Consider the following 27,812-nt stretch of genomic DNA (forward strand, 5'->3'; position numbering starts at 1 on the left):
ACCAATACCGCATGTGTCACCGACAATGAACACAGAAAAAGGACCAAAGACAAGTATACCACTATCGTAGGCAAGATGTTTCCAGCGCTCAGGTATCAGCGAACGACAATATAGACATTGAATTGCCCAAATGTGAAATTTCAGAGGCATATGTGTGTGCAAATGGAAAAGATATCAAATGCTCACATTTTGACAAAAGTCAGAATAAAAATAAAAAAAGTGTTGAAAATAATAAATGTCCTGTAACCTAATTCTAGATAATCCAATGCGGATTATATTTAACGGGAACCGTCATTTCCGATAGGCTGCGGAACATTCAACTTAAAAATGTAAGTGCAATGTGCGCTATCGTCAAATTATGACATTAGATGGTAGTACTAGTCCCACGCAGAGAGATGGAAGCCAAATATTAGCTCCATTCCTCCTGTTGGTTCAGGCCTGCAGTGAGACTATTAGTGTGGTATATCCACCACTGCTCTTTTTGTGCAAGGCGTGCCGCCACATTAGATTTGTCTGTGCCACACACTTTTTCTAACGCCCACCATTGCAGGTCTTCTGGGCCATGATTAAATTCCAAAAAGTGTGTGCTCAAAGGGGCATTAAGTTGTTTAGTTCTGATTTTCGAGCGATGTTCGCCTATTCGTAATTTGACCGCTCTGGTGGTCTTTCCTATATATGCCTTCCTACAGGGGCAAATTACAGCGTAAATCACATTAGTACTGAGGCAGATAGTATGTTTCCAGTCCCTCCCATGAATATTAACAGTGGAGGCAGCTGAAGTGCTGGAACAATTGCAACAGTTGCCACAGGGAAATTGCCCAACGATAGGGGACATGCCCCAAGTCATCGTGAGAGTGGGTTGAGTATCTTGCAGATAATTCCTGTCTGCTTTAGATACCCAGTTTTTAATATTCTTGTCCTTCTTAAACGCATAAATGGGTTTAGGTAATTTTTGCATATTTAATTGAAGTAAATGCCAATGGCTGGAGATAATTTTCTTGATTTGATTGTGCTGCAAATTAAATGTAAGCGCGCAAACTATTTTGGTCATCCTTCAACTTTCTTTCTTGTACGGCATCTTTTTCCAAAAGGCTTTCTCTATGCTGATGGCGTGCTCGTTTTTTACAACGTCTAAGCAGTTGTTTAGGATACCCTCTTTCAATAGTCTCTCTTCTATGATAGAGGCTTGCTTGATGAAATCTTCTACTTTGGTACAATTCCTACGAGCTCTAAGAAATTGCCCGTAAGGAATATTAGAATTGAGAGATTGAGAGTGGAAGCTCTGATGGTGCAAGATTGTATTCCTATCAGAGTCTTTTCTATACAAATCCACAGCCAGTCTCTTGTCGTCCACTTTTATTAATAAACCCAAGAAAGGAATCTTTGTTGCTAGTCTGGATCGTGAATTTCAAATTGGGATTTAAGTTGTTAATCCAGGTAATAAATTTGTTGTAATCGCCTTTAGAACAGTCCCAAATGATAAATATATCGTCTATGTACCTTTTATAGAGTTTCAGAGCCGGTTTGAATGGATTAGACTCTGAGAGAATATTAGAATCTTCAAAATTCCACATATATAGGGTAGCGTAATTTGGGGCAAAAGATGCCCCCATTGCAGTCCCCTTAATTTGCATATAAAAGGTATTTTTGAATCTGAAAAAGTTCTTCGAGAGGGCAATTTCCAGTAATTCTACCAAAAACTCGCTAGGCACTGAGATGGTATCTGTTCTAGTTTGGAGAAATCTCTTCATAATCCCAAGGGAGTCTCCTTGTGGGATATTAGAATAAAGTGATTCAACATCCAGTGTAATGAGTATATCATAATCCTTGTTAAAAGGGAAAGACTCTACCAACCTTATAACATCCGTCGAGTCAGAAAGGTAAGTGGGCGTGTTTTTCGCCAAAGGTTTCAAGAAAAAATCTAAATATTGGCCTATAGGTTCCAAAATGGAACCACTCGGACACAATAGGTCGATCTGGAGGCGCGCTCATACTCTTGTGTATCTTGGGTAAAATGTAGATGAGAGGAGTCCTAGTGTTAGTGGGCAGCAAGAAATTAAGTTCTTTTTGAGTGATGACATCTCTTTCCAATGCATCTTTGCCCAATGTTTCAATTTCCTTACGGATCCTAGGTGCGGGATCACCTTGTAGTTTTACATAAACCTCTTTATTTTCCAGCTGTCGGGTAACTTCATGATCATATTTCATGGCATCCCAAACTACAACTCCTCCTCCCTTGTCGGCTTTTTTTATCACAATCGTTCTATCTGACTGTAGTTCCTTGAGTACTGCCCAATCTTCCTTGGTGAAATTGAAACATTTTTTAGCTGGTTTTGAAAGAAAAAGATAAAACATCATTGTGAGCATATTTGGCCCACCCTCGTTATTGTATTGCTACATTCTACATACATCTCTTGGATACAATTTGGCTTTGGAAGCATGGAATAAAATTATTTTTCCAAATTGGTTAATTGAATTTATGATGCCACAGAACAATAGGATGGTGCAGTGAAATACAGATAAACTACATGGAATAGAATTAAAGAATGAGATTTGAGATACTTATGAAAACATTTGCAGCTGAAGTTTATTGAGCTTGGTGAGAGAATCAGGCAATACCAGGTGGCTTCACTTGGTGGTTGTTGGTCTGAGGTTTATTTGGATCCGTGTCTCAAAAGATCGTCTGAAGCCTGATAGCTCCTAGAAATAGACACCTAATGAAGAATATTGGACCTACTTGAATAGATACAAACAAAACCGACATTGTGGTGCCCACTTCTGCTATCCCCCATATCTACTACAACATTCACACCCTCTACCACTTACATGAAGAACAATATTGCTTTGAAAATATCCAAACAGCTTTTAACTCTAAACACCACACGTTTTCTTACTTTTGAGATCCGTGCTAAAACCTCATTTAGCTTGTTAGGTTTTTTCACAGTCCCCTGTGGAGTGATGTGCAACCATCTAACCTCATGGTGCAACAGTGTTTCCTACCAGAAGGGACGCCAAACATCCTTAAGTCGCAGCTATCGCAGAACAGTCAGGCCTAACAGAGTGGGGAAGGGGGGCTGGTAGTAAAGTTGTAATTGCTCACAGTCAACAAAACAAACACTGGCAAAATGGAAAAATGAACACTTTATTAAAGTCACACACATGGAGTTAGTGGCGTAGCTAGCAGCCATGAGTGGCTGCACCTGAAAAGAGCTCTGTGCCACAACCCTTGAAATGCTGGGTTGTAGTTGATTTTGTGAAGCCCCAAGATCAGAAACCGGGGCATACGATGCTTAAGAATTAATCCATTAGGTTCTTAAGGAAAGCATTTGGTGAGCATAGTGTTTATGGCAGTGAGCGCATTGAACCCCCTCGTCCATGTATCTTATATGATCGAGGGCTACAAGCGTAGCAGAGTAATTGAGTGCCGTGTAGCAGTGCTTTGGTGCCCCGAATTGCAACCTGCACTGCTTGTGTTGAGTGCTGGTGAAGCAGTGTGAGGTGCACAGTAGTGATGATTACTATCGGAAGATGAGGGCATACCAGCCACAGATGGGATTGACTGCGAGGCACATGCCCTAGAAGGCACGATGCTATGTATCGAAGGAGCAAAAAGCTTAACTGGCAGATCTGCTTTTCTTTGGTCCTTTAGAACTATGTCGAGAGGCACTGGAGAATGGAGTGGTGTGCAGGGTTCAGAATGCGATGCCTGTAGCATAGACTGCAAAGGGTGTATGTGAATGATGGGCATTCAGTTGTGGATCCACTGAAAGAAAAAATACTTTCGAAGATTAAAGCAGAATTGTGCTGAAGTGGTGAGGAGAGAGTGGAGAATTGAAGGTGCTCTGTAAGTTCAGTTCAAAATTCCGGAAGTGTCCTACTGCTGAATCACCTTTATTGGGCACATAACTGTGTTGTCTTGTGAATAGAACTGAGAAGTATGTGTCAGACTATAGGATGACAGGGTAAATTGCAGGGACAACAAAGTCACCTGAGCAGTTCTGCAGTGAGGTGTGGGAAACCCCTGTGAATTTCTGGTGCGTGTGCTACGAACGGAACGCTCTCTACACTCGACTTATCCAGCCTGGGAGCTCTTGTGCTCGGCAGGATAGGTGCTCTGCTGCAGCTTTCTGTCACGTCACATGTGCTCATAAGCCCCGAACAGCACAAAGCACTTGCGCGCGAAGTCAGCTGATATATCAGTTCTGCAGAATTTGCAGATTCTTCACTCAGTTGTGGTCTTCGTCAGAACACTTTTCTTGCTTTGTGCAACTATCAGTGGCTTCTAACGGTGAGAAGTGTTATTTATTATTACTATTTATATGAGAGCCCATACAGTAAACTCTGAAATTGATTTGACAAGTGGTTCAAAAGGTGGCATTCCAACAACGGCCACAGAACTAGACGCATCAGCTGCTATATCGTTTGCAGGGAAGTTAACATCAGTGGTCCCTCATTTACAGCCCCAGAAATTGTTATTTAGATGGTAATGACTCTTGCAATGGAGTTACCATTACCGGTCTCCCCGATTACTGCTCCAGCCTTTAACTAGTTCTGCCTTGCAACAAGCCGAAAGCTAAAAGTCGGGAGTTGGAGACGATGGGTGTGTTGGGGCAGAAAGGTGTCAAGAAATCAATAGCTTCGTATTTTACTACCTTACATGAAACAAACACAATTAAGAAACATGATCGTCAACAACCGTACACATCAGAAGTTGAGATTGTCTCTAATCAAGTGTTCGGATCCTTCCCAACAACTACTTGGTTATGGACAAGAAACCTTTGATGCAACCTGAGGCAAAAGAAGGGTCGGTAAATGAAGATGAGGATTTTTTATTTTTTAACACTCACCCTATATTTTCCTAAACTGCCGATTCAGATTCAGACTTGTCCATTACCTCCTATGTCTTTACCCCCACTCCAGTGCAACACCGCAGACTAGCCACTATGATTGAGAAATGGGTCTATTCAATGACTGCATCGTCTGGCCCCATTTTGCTAGAACTGAGTCAGGTGTTAAGTTCCCTATGGTCTTTATTTGAGAATTTACATCATGACTCCCTGTTACATGCAGCCTCGTATTTAATATGGGGTAAAGTGACCTCAATCAGTGCTGTTAATGGGGGAACAAGACAAGAGCCAAGCAATATGATGGAGCCATAGGGCGAGAAAGTCTTATATATCTCCAATGAATTGATTAACTTAAATGTTACTCCGAAAACCAATATAGCCGATGTAATTTTAGTGGAGCTGTCCTGAGAAATTGCAAGAACTGATTCCCTGGTGCCCCCCGCCCGTTAACTGTATTGAAAAAAAGAAAGGTAAACGGTTGAGAATAACTAATAATGAAAAACAGCCTAAGATAACTGACCACCAAGTCTTTTTTAAATCTCGTACCCTTCCTATACGGAATGAACAAATGTCAAAATCAGTGGGGGAAAGATACACCCCCACAAGATGGTAAGGGTCAATGTAAGCAGATTGTAGCGGAGCCCCTGGAGCCTTCCACCCATGATGTCAATTCTGTGATTGAGCAAAAAGTAATTTTTAAGGATTCTACAGCACAAACTTCACTTCTTGATGAGAAACAAATACAATGTGATCTGGATCCTCCCTTTGCGACTTCAGGTGAGTTAGATGAGAGTTCCCCCAGAGAATTCTATGTCGGGGAGAATAAAAGGGTCATGAGAAATTATCTCATTTAGGGGGATTCCAAATTCTGCTGCAGTCACTCCATTCACACAGATGTACTTTAAATTGAGAGCACATACGGGAAAGGGTCTTATCGATAAACAAGTAATCAGAGATTGATCGATTGTTACTCCTTTCCCAAGTAGTTTGGCTCGGTATATCTGCGGTTAAACATCTGTTTAACCGATGTAAACCAAGAGATTCCAGACTCTAGAGCTATCTTTTACAGTATTTCATTTTTGTTAAAGAGTGAGTTTGCCACGCCACGACACAGCTACTAAGATTAGAGAAACAGAATGAATTCAGATCCCCCACCCACTACTATTAAGCCATCTGTCCAATTAGATGACCAGTTGGCAATAAAGTCAGTCAATTCACTAAGAAGCGGATCCAACGTGACCGTAATGGCAAGTAATGACTGGGGACCTGGCGGTCATTACCTGCCATTACGGTCAATCAAGGGGGGAATAGGGTTATATAGAATCAACATAGTGTATTTGATAAATAAAAGGGCGGCCTGGCAAATGGCAACCACTTCCATGGATTGGAAAATGGATTGTTTTAACCTGTACCATTTTGACTCCTTACCAGGGGGACTTAGTAGGGAAAATTAAACAAAATCCAAACTAGGCCCTGCTAAACATTGACACCAATTTGACCCCAATGTCAGGGCTAATAAAAGGGTCATGAGAAATAATATCAAAGTTATTACACTTAATTATCATGATGATGCTCCTACTTCGGTGAAAGGAATTAAGCAGGTAAAACACGTTTATCATAATTGGACTAGATTGCACAAACAGCTATTACAAAATAATGCAGAGCTAATGATGGACGCTTTATGTAAAACCAACACCACTTCCTTTTGTTGTCTTATAAATAATATAGGGAGAAATAAAGTAGATCTGCAACTTAATCCAATTGGGGAAGAACAGTGGGTCATTTTTTTACAAAGCAAAATGTGGTCAGGAATCAGTATTGGAGGATCCATTCATATAATGGGGGACAGTTTGGGCGATGCTTGGTATTTCCCCAATTACATTTGAAGTGGTGGTTGATATCATTAAATCCAATAGTAAATCTAGAGCCCCAGGGCTAATATCTTATTTAAAGACGACCCCATTACATGAGCTTCTATCTTAAATATGTATTTCCAGCAAATTATCAGAATTCAGTGTTTTCCTGTAAATTGTCAAACAGCTTATGCAATTCTAATTTTTAAGGAAGGTGATTGGAACGACCCCTTTAGTTACAGGCCTATCTGTTTTGGTCCTTGCAGCCTTACTGTTAAAACATCTAGAGGCTTGGTTGTTACAAGTGTGGCGCATCCAAAAATGGCAGAATGGATTTCGCAAGTGCTTCGTTTTCATAATTTGAATGGACGTCTGTTAAAATATGTTCAAAATCTAGCCCTATTAGTTAAAAGGAATGCCATGTATGTCACAAGTATCAATTTAACTGCAGCTTTCGACACAGTGAATAGAAATAGGCTTTGGCAGAAGCTTGCAAGTAGGTAATTCCCATGGGGCTCTTAAAACTTGTAATTGCCCTACATGATAACTCGAATGTAAGGGTCATATTAAATATGAAGGGAGATGTATTGCGCTCCATTCCGACATTCTATGGAGTCAGACAAGGATTTGTCTTAGCACCTTTCTTATTTAATTTGTACACCTCCAATGTGGTTGATTCATTGGAAGTAAGTGCTTTTGCTCCTTCAAAGTTAAATCATCAATGCTTATTTTGGATTTCATATGCTGATAATTTTTTACTTTTCGATCAGACTCCTAGGGGTTTACAAAAATTGATTGATGCCTTCAGTTCATATTTTAGGACTAATAATCTTGTAATCAATCCCGCAAGTCAAATGTGTTTAGATTTACTACGAAATAATCAAACATTTCGGTGGCCTGGCGGCTTGAAGAACAAACATTGGCAATTGTTGGCTCACTAGTGTATTTGGGATTCCATATAGCAGTGCAATGTAGTAAAGTGGAAACAAAAGCCTACCTCGTCCAGAAAACCAGAGGGTCTGATTAATCAACTCAAAAACGTGGATGGGAAATTTGGGACGTGTTCAATACTTCCAGCCTTGACATTTTATCAAAGGAAAATCGTTCCCAAACTGCTTTATTGGTTTGAAATGCATGATTTGGCAATTGTTAGCATGCTTCCAGCATTGGGAGCCTTATTGTGGAGGAAAATGTTTAACAGCCAAATCTCACTTCAAGGGGCAATTATTAGATATGAACTTGGCATACAATCGTTTAGATCTAGGTGACTATGGAATTATTTAAATTTGTTTCATATATTTCTAATTGAGGTTGACTCACTTCTTGGGGATATATTAATGACTATGGACAATTCTAAAAATGGATGTATTGCTAAAGAATGTGATATTTTGTCTGACATAATTTCGGACCCCCGAGGAATTACAAATTAGATCTCAACAAACTAAAAACCGCCTTACAATTTGGAGCTGGATTAAAGCAATTGAAAAGGTGCATGGCCAGCCTTCTTTTTCTCATCTACTGTTAGAACACAAGAAATTAGGAGTTCTAGCACCTTTCTTATCAATATTCCCAAGTCGAGCAGCTAGAAACAAATTCTTGAGATTTTGTTGGAATCCCATCCAAAGGAAAGGATTCTTAGAAATAGGCTGGTCGACCAAACAGAGATGGAATGTAAATTCTGTATGGATAAGAATGTGGAGTAAACCACGAGACACTTTTTGGTTGAGTGTCCCTCCTTGTTGCAACAGCGCCAGAAATATTTTGCCCTTTTTTTATACAAGAGTGAAAAAGACTATTTTTGGAAGAGGTGTCTGGAGGGGTGTTAGGGAGAATTATCTGTTTAGGCTGAATTTCCTAACCTAGTGAGTCCCCCAGCAGCTTTGCTGGATTTTTGGGGTTTATTTTTTTCTCCTGCCAAGAGTGAGACTCTTTTACCCTCACTCTTGGACATGATTTGAGTGTGTTCCTTTGACTCTAGATGTGTTTAATGGGCTATGTGGTCTTCTACTCCATAGGGCTTCATGTGTTTTTGTGATGTGTGTTACACAGCACCCTCAGTGCAGTAACACAGGGGTGTCATAGTGACCCCCCAGTATAGGCTCCATACCCTGGGACTGACTACTGTCTCCCAGGGCATGTAAAGTCACCATTGACTTTACTAGTCTTGAATTCTGAACAGAACCAGTACAAACCATCATATTGTGGACGAACTGGCTGGGGCAATTCGATTGCCCCGGGGTCTGTTAGTCGAGGTGGCACGTCTCCGCCCCCCCCTGATCGAGTTTTGGCTGGTGGCAGTGGATACTACTTTTATATTCAACCGCAAATATTTCTCTATGGGATTTTCCCATTGTTCGAGGCTACTATCTTTATTTATTTAATTACGATAGCCTCGAACATACCGCCGGTTTATATTAATAATTCTCCGGTTGGTATTTTTTGTTAAAACTCTGTTCTAAAATGGTGTTTATGTTCTCTTTTGTGACTCCAACCCAAGTCGAGCCCTTTGTTCCACTTTTTTGGCGGGCTTCTCCACAGAAGCCCTCCAAAGTGGTGCCACTCTGTCTGGGGTACTTAGGAGGGGTGGAGGGAAATTTAGGCACCCTGGACTGAGTTGCCTAGGCAGCTCAAGTCGCACTCCGTCCTGAATGGCCCAAGTGGTGAGCCGGCCGGCTCACCACTTAGCATGTTTGAGTGACAGCTAGGCTGAGTGAATTGGGGTTTTCTGCATAAAAGCAGGGCTTTGGGGACTGGAACTTCAGAAGTCGCCACAGGACCTAAGAATCCGACGAGGGAGAAGCTGAGCCGACCTGCTACGACGACACCACCGGTGGAGCCCTGCTGAACCGTCTCACCACTTTTCCCAACGACAGAGGAGATCTCCCGTCGGAGAGTCTCCTTCTTTTGACTGGTGGGGATAACCAGTTTCACCGTCTTTTCGCCTTCCCGACGCATCTCGTGGCCGCCTTGCCTGTGCCAAGCACCCCGGTAACCGGAATACCACGTTTTACCACGACCGCGAAATAAAGGGTAATACCTTTAACCGGAAAACTCAGCGGCTGGTTTCTTCCCTGGCAGTGCAATGACCTTCATCTTTCCTCCAAGTCGAGATCTTCTCTTCCTCTGGACGACGCCGAAACTTGCACCCGCTGCCAGAAACAACTTCCACCGCTGGAGGATCCTTCCCACTTAAGGTACCGTGTTCCGCCTGGCTTCCCTTGCCACCGACTGTACGGGGTAGATTTAGCCCCCGGCTTTCAAACCTGGGTTAGCCTGGGACACCCTGGCTAAACTTTTCTGAGCCTCTCTAAACTCTTTTCGAACTCTCTGCAAGACTTTCAAAGCCTAGTGTAACTGTGTGATCTTGGGCGCATTTGTGCTCTGCTCTCTCTAAGAGTGGGCCCAGCCTATGGACTTTGGCTCACAAGTGACTTTTGCTCTTCTGCCTTGCTAAAAGTGTTCCTAAAGCTTAGAGTGGTGTATCTTCACATATTCTGTCTTTTTCCCTCCCTTTTTCATGAACTTATTGGAGTGCCATCTATAGTTAAGCGCTCACCTCTTTCTGGAAATAAGTGGTGTTAACTAAGACTTGTCTGATAAGGAATAAGGGTTGTATATATTATAATAGTAACTGTGTTTAGAGTGTTTTACAATAAGAGTGCTGGAGTGTTTCAAACAGTATGTTTTTAAATAAATAATTATATACTTTGATACCAAAGCTCGGGTCAGTGTTTGCTTGTGCTATTGTATCTGAGTGCCTATTGTGTATACTTTGCATACTGCCCAACTCTTCTTGAGGGAAGTCTGACTGCTCAGCCACAGCTGCCAGGTAAATCTGGTTGGTACAGACTGCTACCAAGTGGGTTTATTGCTAACACCTGTAGTCCTAAATCTTTTGCAGTGTTCCCAAAGGGAACTGCACAGGTTTCTGCCTAACACGGGGCATTCAACCATGGATCTAGTAACAGTGGTTTGGTAAGGTCTTCACTATGTGACAATGAAATCTTTTTTAAGAGTTTACTCAGGGATACTTTTGTTAACAGTTTCTATATGATTATGACTCCGTTTTAAGACTTTGATGTATATTTTAGATATGAATATGAATTTTAGTTGAAAAAGTATGAAACGAATTGCGTCTTTTTTAATTCTCATGAAGTGTGGCTAATTGTGATGCAGTTGTGTTGTAGTAATTACCCATTTTTAAAGGATGAATTGTATTTTTGGATATTGATTTTAATTAACTTGCTATGTTTTGTTTTATGGGATATTTGTATGAATTCTTAAAGGTTCCATTGCAACCAAATACATTTAAAGCAAAAAAAGGGACAAAACAAGTTAAAATGGACCAGTTCAGTGACAACACCCATAAAATCTCTGCAAGAGTTAGAAGCGACAATGGAACAACTAACTCAGAAATGTTGAAGGTTAGACAGGAATGTAGAATGACATTGCAAAGAAAAATAAATGTTATTGGTTTAAATGTGTTGCTTCGGAGGCAAGATGTGAGAAAAGTCTCTGAAAGGGTGACTGCAAGAGTATAAGGTATCTGAGGTGGAATGTCTGTCAAGGCACTTGACACACAGCGAATTGATATGAAAACCCATTATGCCACCCGTGAGTGAAATTTCAAGGATGCAGAGGGGAGCACCCCGACAGAGCAACGTCGGACTAGAGGGCGTTTTAGAAGGAGATGAAGGCAAGGATCCGACAGGCTTTGTTGAGATATTGTTGCTTAAAGAATCTTTCCTCTATTTTTACAATGGAGCAATAGAGCATTGATGAAATCACCTCCTCCTAGCTCCTTCTGTGTGCAGTCATTGCTAAAATTGTTTGATATCATGATAGGGAGGCTATATTCAAATACACAAGTACCAATGTATGCATTGCTTGTGGATCCTCCTCTTTATCTGTGTTCCACAATTTCGTTCAGGAAGGCTCATAAACCCTTCTGACAATTGAAAAATCTGCTCTGGAAGAATATGGCTTTCACAACCCTGGTGCTGGGGTGGGGGGGCGATGGCTGGTAATGGCCCACCAGCCTGAGCTTAAGGTAGGGCAGAGAAAGCACTCAAAGTGCCTGCTATGTATGTTGCAAAGTGAAAACTGCTGTTCAGTGGTAGGGCACTTTTTTATGAGACACTGTAAGAAGCCATAAACTGGATGGAATCACAAGGTCATAACATGAACAGGGAAGCTAAAGGGGAGCTGCATCAAGGCTTAAAACGTGTACAGGTGGGAAAGCACAATGCAGTCCAACAGAGGGCACATTTCTGGGAATGGCATCCAAACTGGTTGGCAGTGATTCTTCGATGGAAAGTGGAGAAGATTCTGTGATGCAGGAGGAGATATTAGATGATGCGACACAATGAAAAGAGACACCAGAGGTTCCTACTACTGAAAGTGATAACTCTCAAGGCTGTGCTTCTCCAGTACGGAATCTGCCATGGAATCACATTCTCATGAATATTCCCCCTTGTCAGGCTGGCGACCCTCGGTAAAAAAGAAAGCAGTTTCGCTTTAGCCTGAAAACTGCTGTCTCCTCTAACAAATCACTGTCCTTTGGGTCATACTGCTCCTATCCAATGGCAGTCATCTCCCTAAGCTCCACCACTGACAGCCATCTACAGATTTTTACTGCACATTTGTGTTAGGAGTCCTCTCAAATTGCTTCTCGAGAATTGTGATTTCGTAACTTTTTATAGTTTTTCCTTCGATCCTTTCATTGTCGGCCGTTGCGGTTGTCAACTACCAGCGGGGATCCTTTGTCAGTGTATTTCGAGTTACATCGTCAGATCTTCTCTCAAGATCAGGAAATTTCAGTAGCATGGGGCATCTTCCAGAAAAGATGGGTGTTAAGGAGATCTGGGGTATTGGGAAGAAAACGAAATGAGAGAAAAGAAAAGAAAAATATGTGCAACAATAAAAACAGCTCGGATTGTGCCTCAATTCTGGCAGTAAGGAGATGCATGTGTCAGCGTGATTTCCTAGGGCTGCTCAGTAATAAGGTAACCGGATTGTGTTTCTATTTGTGTTTTTCTGTTATTTTTTCAGTTTCCAAGCGTTCATGTGCATCTCATTGTTACCTTTTGTAATGTGGATCTGTGTGTTTTGTAGGTAAATACCTACTCTATCCTTACATTCATACCTTTATTTGCGAGACAATGTTGCACCAACATCAGAAGAGATTATAGTCTTAGAAATTTCAAATACTAAAGTAATGAAACGTTGTACATGTTAGGACCATTTTTCCAAAGTCCAACTAAGGGTGTCATAAAACCATACATGTGAGGCAGTACATAAGCTCCAGTGTAGGGCTGTAGAATGAGTACAAAGAAATTGTAGCACACATATGGTAAAAAAACACTGAAACACTATGTATTAAAAAATAAAGGGTTTATTTAAATACATGTAGGCCAAGAGAAATCTTGGGTAAGTAAGTACTGTCACATAGTATAAACACAATTATGAAAAACAAACTCAATACTTAAGGGATACATCCCAAGGTATAACCTTATTAAGAATAAAGGGATACATCCCAGGGTATAACCTTATTAAGAATAGCAATCAGCGGTTCAAGGTGCGTCAAACCTATAATACGTTCTGAATGCAATCAGCTATTCTTGGGCAGGGCGGTTAAAACCAGATTACATATACTTTTTGAATACAGTCAGTAATTCAAGGGTAGTATACCCTGTCAAGTCATGTAGTGACACTCAGTTAAGAAATCCCTTAATAAACAAACCCTGTTACAAGTATACTCCTTGCAACATTGCTTTTTAGAACTCAGTTCAGAGTTAGTCAAACAACTCACACTTTCTGGAGAGGCTTTAAGCTACTCAATGATTAGGATTAACACACAATAACCATTTCTGAATGCACTAAGCAATTCAAGGAAAGCAAAACCCAATTACACTAAGAAAGACCCAAAGTCTTTCAAGATAAGTAATGGACGATTTGACTAATTAGGAACTTCTCTAGGCAGATTCAGGGGAGGCACAACCCACTGTTACAAGTTTAGAAGAGCAGCAGCTATTCAAGGTAAGTAACCATTTACTTTTAAGAGAGGCTTAAAGCAAATCTCAAAGTCAAATATTACCCCAAACACTGTTTTAGGTCTTTATAATGCAAATAACAGAAAGCAACACCCTATGGCACACTTTAAGAAGAACACAATGTTCTCCAGCATGGTGTCTGGCATGGATTCACATGCTCATGAATATTCCCCGTCGTCAAGCTGGGAATCCTCGGTAAAGAAAAAATCAGTATCAGTTTCGTTTCTGATCTGTCTTTCGTAGTAGTAACCAATCACTGATCTCTGAGTCATACTGACCACAGCCAATGACTGCCCTCTACCTAAGCCCCGCCTCTGGCAGCCATCTTCAGATTTTTACCGCACGTTCAAGTGTTGGGAGTCCTCGTGCTTACCTCTCGAGCTTTACTGCGTGTTTCGCGCTTTTTTCAGGTGAATTTTCACTTTTTTTCGGTTAATCGAGCCTCAAGCTCCACCGTTTCTACTCCCGTTAACGGCAATCCGTTGCAGGATTTTCCTACGCCCCTCAAGGGTGAAGATTTCGTCAAATCAACTTCTTGGAGGATTCCAGAAGATTCGCGGCCTACTTCGAGATGGGCCAGGACGCGAGTTCGTCACCCGGTCCCAAGCTGTTTCGCAGCTGCCCTGGATGCGGGCTGCAGAATGTGTTTAAGGAAGACGAACATTCGCGATGCCTCTACTGTCTTCATGGGGACAAGACTCATGTAGAGAAGGACTGCCAGTTCTGCAAGAACTTGTCGGAGCGGACCATGAGGGACAGTCGATCCCGTCTCGCACGCTGGTTGGAGAAGAGCTCGACGGGTGAGAAGAAGAAGAAAGGGTCCGAGTGGGCTTCTAAGTCCTGTGCGGACGCCCCGAAAGGTCGGGCTCTTCGGTCGCCAGGCAAGGCACACCTTCCCTGGCACCGTCAACCACGAGCCAACGTTCCGGTTCAGGGAAGAGGAAGTGCGAGACCCCGGGTAAGCTCCGGGAGAAGCCCCGTCCGATCTCGGAAGAGGGGGAGCGAGGGGGAGCGAGGCGTCGCCCCTTCCCCGAAGGAGAGGGCCCGGGACGCACCTAAGGTGGACAAGGCCCCTACCCAGCAGGCAAAGGCCTCTATCGAGGCTATCGCGGCGACTCTGGCCAAGCCGGCAGAGACACCGCCAGCGGAGACCGCCTCCGGGACTAGAGTTTCCCTGCCGCCAAGGAGGGAATCCTCTTTTCAACCCATCGTCGTGGCCGCCATGGTGGAAGAAGCGAGGGGGGGCACTGTGCCCTCCTCGAGCTCGGAGTCAGCCTCAGAGGAGGAACTGACCGAGGCCGTGAGGAACCTCAAACAATTCAAGAAGGTTCGATCCCATCAGGAAGTTCCTCGGGAGATAACCGAGGAAGACGACGATGGTGAGGAAGAGCAACCTTCCTTTCCTAGGCCTCAGGATGGCTCGGCGGCCATTTTTTCGGCCATCCAGTCCTTATGCTCTGAGATAAGGACGAGATTCCCACGGCCCAGGCCGGAGGACCCGCAACCGGGCCCGTCAGGAAGTCCTCAGAACAAACGACGGAGGACCCAACCCTCTCCTCCGCTCGCCCCGTAAGGCCTGCAGTTCCCTCCTCATCCTCCCACGAGTCGGGAGATGACGGTGCGTTGGGCTCGACGACGGGTTCTGAGGGCGACGACGACGGAACGGGACTCCCGTCTCCCGTCGCACGGGCCTCGCCGCCCGACGAGATTGGCTCATTCCACGCCATGATCGCCAGGGCGTCCGAATTGTGCCAGCTCTGCCCGGAGGAGCAGAGAAAGGAAGGTTTCCTCTATCAGCGCCGGGAGGCCAAGAGGAAGACGGTCATCGCGGTGCCCCTAATCGATGACATCTGGGAGGGAGGGCCTGTCGGTTCTCAAGAACCCCTCCACGGCACCAGCCAAACGGGACCGGTACGAGAAGAAGTACCGGGTCCCCAAAACCACTCCCCTGTGCCTCAGGGCCCAGCCAACGCCAGACTCGGTCGTCTCGGCGGCGGCGAAGAAGAAAGCGGCGGGGTCAGGAGCTTCGATGTCGAATTCCCCGCCGGACGGCGAGGGAAAGAAGTTGGACGCCATGGGGCGGAGGGTCATTTCGACGATCAAAGCGGCCAACGCCCTGGCGATCGTGGCCCGTTACGACAGGGAGCCCTGGTTTAAGCTGGGTCCCATATTGGACTTCCTGCCGGACAACAAGAGGTCCGAGGCCCTGGAAATACTGCAAGAGGGCGAGGTGGCGTCGGACCACGCCATAACGGTGGCAACTGATATTGCCGATACCGGGTTCCGCCAGCTGGGCAACAGTGTTTGCCTACGACGACGGGGTTGGCTCCGGGCGACCGACTTCTGTCAGGACGTCCAGACCAGGGGGTTGGACATGCCGTTCGACGGCAGCAACTTGTTGGGGAAGGCGGTGGACGAATCCCTCCAAGCCATAAAAACGGACACGGAGACGGCCCACGCCCTAGGAGCCCTTCAACGACGACGGCCCTTTTGGAGCTCCTGAGGCAGACAGGGTGCCTCCAAGGGATCCAGCGGTGGCTCATCGTCCTACCGCCAGGCGGCACGCTCCTCGTCTCAGGAGGCCTACAGGGGTCGCAGCAAGCACGGAGCGCCTCGTCGGCAAGGTGGCCAGGGCGGCAAGACCACCACCTCCAAGCAGGACTGAACCGGCCGTGGTCTCGGGCCCCCACCGAAACACCCCGGTGGGAGGCCGGCTGACGAACTTCGTCGGCGCGTGGAAGTCCATCTCCACCGACCGTTGGGTGCTGGATACCCTGGCAAGAGGACACTCTATCGAATTCCTGAAGAAGTGCCCTCACGTTCCACCTGTGGCCAGGAAAGAGAATCACGTCCCGCAACTGCTGTTGGAAGTACGGGCGATGCTCAGGAAAGGTGCCATAGAGCTTGTCCCGAGGAGGCTCCCGGGCTCTGGGGTATACTCAAGGTACTTCCTCGTCAGGAAAAAGACGGGCGGCTGGCGCCCCATCCTGGACCTTCGTCGTCTGAACAAATACATCAGATCACAGAAGTTCAGGATGGTCACCCTCCAGCACGTACTGGGACAGCTGGAGGAAGGCGACTTTCTATCGTCTTTGGACGTGGAGGATGCTTACTTCCACGTTCCATCCTCAAAAGTCACCGAAAGTTCCTCAGGTTCGTCGTCCAGGGACGGCACTACCAATTCAGAGCACTGCCGTTCGGACTGAAGTCGGCCCCCAGGGTCTTTACCAAGTGCCTAGCACCAGTGGCAGCGCGGCTGCGCCTGCCGGGGATTCACGTCTACCCCTACCTGGACGACTGGCTCATCTGCTCAAGAACGAAGGAACTCGCCGACAAACACACTGAGAGGACCGTCCAGCTACTCACAGACCTGGGATTCGCCATAAACTACCCAAAGTCCCACCTGGTGCCGTCGCAGGTGGCCCTGTTTCTGGGAGCGAAGCTCGATACAGTGAGGCGCCTGGCGGCCCCGTCGGTAGAGCAGGCGGACACCATTCTAGGCAAAGTCCAGCGCCTGCTTGCCACGGACGTGGCCAGGGTGAGGTCCATCAAGTCCCTCCTGGGGATGATGTCCTCGTGCATCTACCTGGTGCGCCTCTGCAGACTACGGATGCGCCCTCTTCAAGAATTTCTCGACGCCCATTGGATGCAAGCGACGGGCACCTTCGAAGACTGGGTTCCCCTCAACGAGGTGTTCCGGCGGGCGATTCAGTGGTGGGGTGTTCGAGCGCACCTCACGGCGGGCAAGGACTTTCAGACACCAGCGTACCAGGAGACGGTGACGACGGACGCCTCCCTGGAAGGTTGGGGCTCCCACACCGGAGATCTCCACGCAAGAGGCCTCTGGCTCCCGGAGGAGAGGCTCCTGCACATCAACGTCCTGGAACACCGAGCCGTGTTCTGGGCTCTCAAATCGTTCCTCCCGTCGCTCAAGGGCAAGGTGGTGCGGATCTTCACGGACAACACCACGACAATGTTATACATACGGAAGCAGGGAGGCACCAGATCCCCAGCCCTATCCAAGGAGGCACAGGATCTGTGGCACTGGGCGGTCGCCCAGGGGATGTTCCTGGTTCCCTTCCACCTGGCAGGAGAAAGCAACACCATCGCCGACTCGCTCAGCAGGGAGCTGCGCGCGTGTCACAAGTGGGAACTGCGACAGGATCAGGTGGACCAACTCTTCTGACAATGTGGCAAACCCCAAATCGACCTGTTCGCAACAGCGACGAACTCGAAGTGCAAGAGGTTCGCCAGCAGGTTTCCCCAGCCGAGAAGCATGGGCGACGCGTTCTCGTTCCCCTGGGATGGCCTATACCTGTATGCGTTCCCTCCGTTGCCGTTGCTGCTTCGACTCATCAGCCAGCTCAAGAGGTTCCGGTGCAGGATGATCCTCGTCGCACCGGCGTGGCCGAGGCAGATCTGGTTCCCAGACCTTCTGGACTTGTCAACGTCCCCTCCCATCAAGCTGTCGGCGGACGCGGACCTTCTCTCCAGAGAAGGAGGCGCCATCTTCCACCATGACCCGGCGTCGCTGAACCTGCAGGCTTGGCTCCTGCAGCGCTAAAGTTTGGAGGCTACGATATACCGGCCGATTGCAGAGAGGTTCTTGCAAAGGCCAGGGCGTCCTCGACTCTCAAATGCTACGGTCATAAGTGGAAGAGGTTCTCTGTCTGGTGCCGAGCACAGAAGATCAACCCCCTACGGATTGCGGCCCCTCAAGTGCTGCCGTACCTGCTATCGCTGGCAAAGGCTGGGCTAGCCCATGCCTCCATTAAGATTCATCTGGCGGCGATCTCCAGATATACCAGAACCACAGGACGGACGTCCCTGTGGTCCCATCGATTGGTAAAAGAATTTATGAAGGGACTGTTCAGGTCGTTCCCGCCGGTAAAGGCCCCGGCCCCGGCGTGGGAACTTACCGTGGTGCTGACCAGGCTCATGGGGCCCCCATTCGAGCCGATGCACTCCGCACCAATGAAGTTTGTGTCGTGGAAGACTGCGTTCCTGGTGGCCATTACCTCCGCACGACGAGTGGGAGAGATCCAGGCCCTATCCTGCAAACCACCGTATTTAACTTTCCATGATTCAAGGGTGGTGCTTAGGACGCACCCCTCCTTTATGCCCAAGGTGCCGTCGGACTTCCATCTTAACGAGCCCTTGGTGTTACCTGTTTTCTTCCCGTCTCCTTCGTCGCCGGCCGAGAGGACTTTGCACTCGCTGGATGTGGCTAGAGCGCTGAAGTTCTACGTGGACCGCACGAAGAGTTTCCGGAGGACATCACAGCTGTTCGTGAACTTTGGACCTGTGAATCAAGGGAAGGCTCTCTCGAAGTCTTCTATTTCCAGATGGCTCTCCGGCTGCATCATGCACTGTCACCGGTTGGCTAACCGACCGCTGCCAGGCCGTCCGAGAGCCCATTCGACCAGAGCGATCGCTGCTACTACGGCGTTCTTATCTGGTGTGCCCCTGCTGGACATCTGCAGGGCTGCTACGTGGAGGTCGACGCACACCTTCACGAAATTCTACTGCGTCGATCGGGATTCCAGGGAGAAGTCCAGGGTCGGCCAAGCAGTGCTGCGCAATCTGTTCGCCTAAGGTGAGCCAGGTGAGGAGGTAAGAATTGCTTAATGTTGAGTTTGATGTAATGCTTAATGTTGAGCCTTTGCCACCTCCCGTGGTTGTGCATGTGTGTGCTGCTATGTATTCTTTATTCATGAGCATGTGAATCCATGCCAGACCCCATGCTGGAGAAGGAACAAGTTACTTACCTGTAACTGTTGTTCTCCAGCATGGGTCTGGCATGGATTCACATGCGAACCCTCCCGCCTACCCCTCTGCGGCTCTTCACTTGGTAATACTGCCACTTCACGTGCTACCAAATCTGAAGATGGCTGCCAAAGGCGGGGCTTAGGTAGAGGGCAGTCATTGGCTGTGGTCAGTATGACTCAGAGATCAGTGATTGGTTACTACTACGAAAGACAGATCAGAAACGAAACTGATACTGATTTTTTCTTTACCGAGGATTCCCAGCCTGACGACGGGGAATATTCATGAGCATGTGAATCCATGCCAGACCCATGCTGGAGAACAATTGTTACAGGTAAGTAACTTGTTCCTTATTCAAGGTAGGTAAACCCTATTGGTAAGCTTGTACACTCATTCGCTTAAGCAATGATAAAACAATAATTACTCATAAACTCATGATTAAGAAATGATAAAACAGTACCAACACTTATTACATTTCAAAAGGGGGGGAAACACCAATCAAAGTAAAGCAACGTATACGCTTTTTAGAGGGACAGAATGCAACTCAAAGGTAAGCATAAACTTAAGACTATGTTGTAACTTCTTTCACAGAGATACAGTTACCACACTAATTCTGTAAGCAAGGATGTACTTTTAAACTTGTTATACTTTTCAAAGCAGCAGCCTTTTGTTATCCAGTCTTTCCCTAGTCAATTGCATGATTTTTCTCAGAGGTAGAAGAGGGTCCCTAGTGGTCTAGGTGCCAGCTTGTAGGTAGGTTGAGATAGGTTTCAATTACAGGAAAGTCAGAGTTCAAGAGACGATCTTCTTTAACAAGTAAATCTTACTTTCAGAGTTAGTTTAATGTTCAAGGACTTCTGAGACAGGTCCCTATATGTGTTCCAGCAATAGGCATGTAAAAGTGGTATGAGCAAACTCCCAACCACACAAATCGCCTACTCAGCCTCACAGGATGCACACCAAACATACGTTAAGTGTTACCCAATCCTGCACAGTACATTAGGAGAAAAGAAGAGCTTCTGGGTGGATGTCTTCAGGATGCAGCAGCACAGGGCCAGGTCCCTGGATTCTTGGTCTGGAGGCAAAAGAACTGGACGCTGGATGGGAACTTGAAGCAGCAGTCGTCGGAGGAGGCTTCCAGCAACGGATACATCCCGGATTCTCACGCTCTGTGGATTTGGCACCTTTTTACTGCAGCCAGATGAAGAATGAGTATTGCTGGTTGGATTCTCCTCACTCCCTCGGTCCTGCACTCTGGTGAAGGGACTTCAGGGATTCGAATAGTGTCTCTGGAGATCCCAGAGGAGGCCACCAAAGTTTGACAGATTCTGACGTCGGAAGATCCACAATGGCTTGAGGTCCCAAGATATTGGGGTATTGCAGTCCGGCAAAACCTCAGCACGTCGTGGGGTGGCTCAAAAGACCGGTCTTCTTGAGACAAGTGGATCTCCCCAGCCGCGGCTTAGGAGTCGCGTGTTTGGGACCCCTATGTCGATTGGAAGGAAAGGTTGCATCAGGCTCTGGTTACACAGCAGGCTCTCTGGTCACTGAAAATCTCTACAAACATGCTTTCTTCATCTTCCTCTTAGGTTTCAGCTCCAGTGGTCGACTTATCAACAGCTTCCAGGTTCGGAGTCTGTTAGGGAGCATTCTCTGTTAAGGCTAATTTCCCAAACCTAGTGAGTCCCCCAGCAGCTTTGCTGGATTTTTGGGGTTTATTTTATTCTCCTGCTAAGAGTGAGACTCTTTCTCCCACTCTTAGGCATGATTTCAGAGTGTCCTTTGACTTTGTAATGTGTTTTATGGGGTATGGGGTATTTTACTCCATGGGGCTTCATGTGTTTTTGGTATGTGTGTTACACAGCACCCTCAGTGCAGTAACACAGGGGTGTCATAGTGACCCCCAAACATAGACTCCATACCCTGGGACTGTCTTAAATTATTAACAGAACCAGTACAAACCATAATATTGTGGAAGTACTGTTAGGGGTAATTCGATTGCCCCTGGGTCTGTTTTTCAAGGGGGCACTGTCCAGTCCCCGCTTTTCGAGTTTCTGGCTGGTGGCAGTGGTTACCACGCGAAATATTCCACCAGAATATTTCCCATGGGATTTTCCCATTCATTTTAAACGCACCACTTTTCTGGTGCAATGTTAAAGATACCGCCGGGTTATTTATTTAATATTTGTTCCCCGGTTGGGTCTTTTTGCCAGGACAATGGCATTTGTGTTCGCCTCTGTAACTCCAACCCAAGTCGAGCCTTTTGTTTCACTTTTGGCGGGCTTCTGCACAGAAGCCTCCAAGAGTGGTGCCACTCTGTCTGGGTCTACAGGATGTGTGGGAGGGGGGGGGGAATAGGCACCCTGGACTGAGTTGCCTCGGCAACTCAAGTTGCACTCTTGTGTGATTGGCCCAGTGGTGAGCCGCCCGGCTCACCGCTTAGCATGTTTGAGTGACAGCTAGGACTGATGAATGGGGGTTTTCTGCATAAAAGCAGGGCTTTGGGGACTGGAACTTCAGAAGTCGCCACAGGACCTAAAGAATCCGAAGAGAAAGAAGCTGAGCCGACCTGCAACGACGACACCACCGGTGGAGCCCTGCTGAACCGACTCACCACTTCCTAACGACAGAGAAGATCTTCTTCCAGGAGAGTCTTCTTCCTTTGAACTGGTGGGGTTAACCAGTTTGCCCTCTTTTCCTCTTCCTAGATCGTCTCGTGGTCGAACCGCCTGTGCCAAGCACCCCGGCGGCCGGCTAGCCACGCTGCACCACTACTGCGAATAAAAGGGTAGCACCTTTTAACCGGGAAACTCTGTGGCTGGTTTCTTCCCTGGCAGTGCAACGACCTCCAGCTTTCCTCCACGTCGAGATCTTCTCTTCCCCTGGACGAAGCACCGACTTGCACCCGCTGCCAGGAACAACTGCCCCCACTGGAGCTTTCTCACCATTTCAGGTACTGTGTCGCGCCTGGTCTCCCTTGCAACAGACTGTTCAAGGTGTCCCGTAAATCCTTGACTCTCTATCCTGGGGTGACCTCGGACCTGTTAACTAACTTTTCTGAACTGATCGAACTCCTTTTTGAACTATCTGCAAAGACTTTTAAAGTGTACTTCAACTGTGTGATCTTGGGCACATTCCACCTTGCTCTCTCCAAGAGTGGGCCTGGCCTATGAACTTTTTGCTCTACAGTAGACCCTGCCTTTCTTGACTTGCTGTGGTTCTTCAAAAGTGTTGGTATTGTGTGTTTTCCTATTTCTGCCTTTTCTCTCCCTTTTTAAATAATTATTGGAGTGCCATCTTGGTTAAGCGCTCACCTCTGTGTTGATAATAAGTGGTGTTCTTTGCCTAAGACTTGTCGAATAATTAATCAGGGAGGTGTATATATCCCTAATGACTGTGTTTGAACGTGCTTGACATATTAGTGCCAGTGTATTTTTACAAATGTGTTTTTAAATAATTATATACTTTTATACCAAAGCTCTGGTCAGTGTTTCTTGTGCTACTGTATTTTTGTACCTTATGTGTATACTCTATATACTGCCTAACTCTTCTTGAGAGAAGTCTGACTGCTCAGCCACAGCTACCAGTTAATTCTGGGTGGTACAGACTGCTACCAATTGGGTTTACTGCTAACACCTGTAGTCTTAAACTTTTTACAGTGGTCCCTAAGGTACCTGCACAGGTTTCTGCCTAACGGCCTTTACCAGGAACTACAGCACAACTTCTGCAAGATCTCTCTCTGCAGTTTACAGAAAGGGGTGTCCTCGCTATCCAATCAGGATATCAAGCTGCAGGGTTTTGGACCCATCCCTCGCTTCCTGCCTTCTCAGACATTCTGGACCCTGGGCGGGGAATCCAAAGGATTCCAACCAAAGACAAAATTTCCACTGAGGTTGTTACCGCCTAGAATGGCAGGAGAAGACCTCCGAAACGACAAGCAAACAGGAAATGGTGAGAAAAGGAGCCCACCTTTTTTAGCTAAATGGTGGCCCTTTTGTGCATTATCGAGGCTGAGTTAACAGCCTGCAAGTAATAAGACTAAAAAGTCACCCAGGTAAAACCACTGCCACCAGCCATTCAAGTAAACTTGCAATTGTTCCATCGATTTTACCAGCTAAGCCAGAAAGGGGATACATTGTATCCCCCCAGCACTCCACATAAGGTGGGGTGTGCTGGCTCACTTATGTAAAATGTAAAGGGGATGAAAATCCCTCTTTACCCCTTGGGAACAGTAGTTCACCAAAGTACATTAAGTTACATTAACAGGGAATCCCAAAGGATCAACCCAGCCTAAGCCCAAAAGCTATAGGAAACTATAACTCGAATCATACATTATGGAAAGACATCAAAAGGTCACAAGAGTAAAACACTAGGTGAGAGGGGGAAAAGATTCCCACTCACAAAGACCAAGCAAAACGTTCTGGGGTTGACACAGGTCAAGAAGATTTATCACAAATATGAACATCTTAACCTAACAGCACATAAGAAAGAAGTGAATTTAAAGAGAGAAATGAGGCAGTCCTGGTATTTCTCAGCAGTTTAGGTTATAAGATCTGTGCATAGTTTGAAACTGACAACACTGGTAGTACACAGGATTATTAGTTCCTTCAACAAATTGATGGATACTGTTAATATGCATGTGCTGTGACTTGCACTTCCTGTTAGACGTTTTGAGACCCATATTAGACTGGGGCATACATAAATCCACGTTGGTTTTTTACAGAGTAATCTGAAGTGGTTTCATCCACTCGTCCTAGTGTCATCGTATACTTTTTTTTTATAAACGAAACGGGATTCCAGTGATAAAGTATAAAAAATATACAAAACCTATTCATTAGCCCACCTATGCCACACAGTATGAGAAATGTGACTTCTGCTTACCTGTGGCGGAATGCTTGTAACTCTTGCTTTCTTTTTTGTTTGTGTTTTAGGCAAATGGATACAGCTTTATCAATATTGATCATGGGCAAGCTGTATCCTTATTAAAGACTTTCCATAACACAGTGGAACTGATCATATTACGAGATGCTTCTTCCTAGATGGCATTGTAGAAGAAAGACGGCGGCCAGAAAGATAGCAATCTAAGGATATCGGAATATGAATTCCAGAATGTTTCAATGAATGAATGCATTGTGTGCATGTATTTTGTGTTTGTGTACGCGCACACACATCAATGTGAAAGACGGATATCTCTTAAAATAATGTACAGCAAAGAAATACTGAACTTGTGAGAGGGGAAGGACCACTCTAAAGATTACACAGGACACCATTTGGAGTCGTACATTTCAGACACTTTAAAGACGTTTTTGAACTTTATAGCACTCGAATCTCTTCTGAAAGAGCAAACACTTGTTTTCGTACAGATTGTAGGTTTATTTTTTGACAATTCATTCACATTGTTGAACTGTGTGCAAGCCCATAATGAGCTGCAGGTGTAGCCAGCGGCAGGCGGCAGGGCTGTCTGTCCTTTAGCTATTTATGCCTTTTTTTCATACTACTCATTTTACTGTTTTATGCTCAAACCACTTCTGTAGGGGTGAACAAGATAATTCACAGTGAGGGTTTTACTATGGTAGTTACCGAGCTGGTTCACTTTATAAAAAGACCAGGTAAAATAACGTTCCTGTCAGAAGTACCCGCGTGCGGGCCAATAGGGCAACGCCATTGAAAACAATCTATTGACTGATAGAACATTGCAATAAAGTGAAACCTTGTTAGAACATTACTATTTAAAACGTTTTAACATAGTTCAGGATGTGCTCTTTAGCCTGCCACTGGCTGTCGATTTGCCAAGTGTGATATAACCTTTATTTGTTTTTTAAAACCTGCAACAATGCTTTTTTTAACTGTGCCGTAGACACATGTTTCTTCTACTTCTCTGCTTAACAGATTGTTGCTAACAATGAGTTTTTATTTTGTGATGGATGCTTTTTAACCAAAGCATCATTTTAAACCTATTTATAGATGTGCAATGACATAATTAAACTGAAAGGGCCAGTTTTTAGGATTCCGTTGCATGTTAACACCCAGCAAAATTGTATGGATTTGTAAAGTGGAGCGACCTTGAATTTGTTTGGCCTTGTGTTGCCTTGTTAAATTAAAAGAACAATGAGCATTGAGCTAGGTAACCAAAGTTCTGCTTGTGAAAGCGCGACACCGTGATGAGCGAATCGCTGTGCAGGGGAAGTAACTAAAGGGGTGGGTCTTTTGGGCCCACCATTATGTAATGACTTTTGTTTAAGGGCTGTTTTCAAAGGTCATATTTAAAACAAAGTCATTGGAAAGTTTTCGATTGTATTGACATAATCGTGATTTACCACAGGCTGCCTTTGTTCCCTATTGCTATACAAACTGTTTTATGATCCTTGGGATTGTTCTGTTTTTTCCCTCTGCCCATGTAATTGAGAGACAATTTCACCATGTAAGGTGGTAATCAATTGATGGTTGGTAAGGACCAGGAAAGTGCCATAGAAGACCAGTAACTGTTTTAGGGCTAAAAGTTTGAGAGCCTTTCTTGATAGCAATATCCTATTATTGCACTTCGTTTTAATTGTATATTCAAATTTGATTTAGTCTTTTGGAGTGGTGTAAAGTAGGTTGCTGATTGGTGTATCAGTATTGAAAATGTTTTCACTGAAATCTAGCAGAAATGCCAGTTGCGTCTGAGTAGTAGTCTGGAGAGTGAACGGTTTAGTTCTCTGGGTAGCAAGAATAAATCCAGAACAGTGAGCTCTCCTTTGCTTAGCCCGTTGTACATTTCAGACCATGAGCTCAAAAACACGATTGCACTTGTTTCAAACTTATACTAGCTGAAAATGGTATTTGTTGCTTGTACTGTATAGTTTAATCATTTGGGTTGTCAACCTTTATGAACTGTTTGCATAATATCTCATTTTAGTTGAATTTAATTTCTGTTTACATAGGAATTTTTATTTTACGAAACATTAGAAGAAATTGCTGCATTTTAATACAGCTCTCATACTGCATGTTTGCCTTATTCTAAGAATCTAGAGAAGATAATGCAGTCTTCGGCATTCCCTTTTGATTGTCTAGTTTTCATTATTTTTGTTACATTGACTTTTCAATGTGTCTTTTTTTTTTGTATCACACTTTGTATCATCACACCTTTGCCTTGTAAAGGGAGTACCTAAGTGGGTGTTGCTGAATTTGAATTTGTTATTGAATTGCGTATACTATTAACGTTTGCGAGGGGAATGAGTACAAAAGAACTGATTCTTTATTGACAATTTGGTTGGATTGTGTGTATTTTAATTGTTTACTTAGGACATTGCATCAGTGAACAGTTCCTGAGTGGATCTGCACTTTAAACAATTTATTACACATAACTTCTTTTTAAGACACGAGTTTAATGAAATTTCAATCATTTATAGAGCATGATTTGATAGGCTACCTTGGGGAGAGTCCTGCAGTTTCTGCTTCGTGCTGAAAAATAATTTTCCACTTCTACCGAAGCACCTTTTAACATGAATCTCTTATTTATTTTTTTATGGGTGCCCTCGTACTACCTTTATTAAATTACTCCAGAAAATGTTTTTGGGCCTGCGAACTGTGAACTTTAAAGGCATGAATACTGTACAGTTTGTTTCTTTGGTTTCTGTTAGAAATTAAAATGACGACTTGGATCTAAATGGAAGTCCTTTTTGGCATCCATGTAAAACAGTTATGCTGCCAGAATATGTATAGATTCTGTGTTTCCAGTTCCGTTAACATTTCTGTCATTGTGGTCACAATGGTGCATGAAATGCTTGTAAAGCAAACCTTAACTGTCTCTAACGCCGCAAAATTCATCATGTCTATTTTTGTACAGATTAAGGGTCAAAATGTTTGCTGAACTTAATGTGAAATCAATCAAGTTGATAAAAACTCAATATTTTCTTATCACTTTGGCCGTTCATTAAAGAATCAGTTCAGATGACTTAATGTAATTCAGAAATGTCCCAGATATTTATTATGTAAATATTTATTTTTTTGATTTCCTTATTTTTGGACTGGAGATTCAAAACGTGTACATACTTTAAATCACATTTGAACACGCCAATACAGCAATAAACGAAACATTTAAGCCTTTTATGATTAATTTGCTGTGATACATTTCTTTTATAGAAGAATGCCCTGATTGCCCGCCATGTAAAAAAGTTTTAACAGTGAGCATTTATTCAACATTCCAAATTTTGTACATAATTAGAATGTTTCTGAGATAACACATGGAGAATAGGTAATAAACTAATGCTCTTCAAAGCTCTGCGTGATGTGAATTATTTTATGGCAAAGCA

General features: G+C 44.8%; 1 protein-coding gene across 5 annotated transcripts in view; it reads left to right on the top strand.

Annotated features, from left to right (window-relative positions):
• The window catches only part of ERBIN (erbb2 interacting protein), a 2,559,118-nt gene extending 2,531,341 nt beyond the window's left edge, over positions 1 to 27,777 (top strand). For all 5 annotated transcript variants that reach the window (XM_069627374.1, XM_069627371.1, XM_069627370.1 and 2 more), the window contains one exon: positions 24,450 to 27,777. In XM_069627374.1, the coding sequence (XP_069483475.1) occupies positions 24,450 to 24,557 (108 nt within the window). In that variant the 3' untranslated portion in view covers positions 24,558 to 27,777. The remainder of the gene's footprint in view (positions 1 to 24,449) is intronic.
• The last annotated feature ends 35 nt before the right edge of the window (positions 27,778 to 27,812 follow it).

This window comes from Ambystoma mexicanum, chromosome 6p (assembly GCF_040938575.1).
Source record: "Ambystoma mexicanum isolate Mex_15411 chromosome 6p, UKY_AmexF1_1, whole genome shotgun sequence".
NCBI lineage: Eukaryota > Metazoa > Chordata > Amphibia > Caudata > Ambystomatidae > Ambystoma > Ambystoma mexicanum.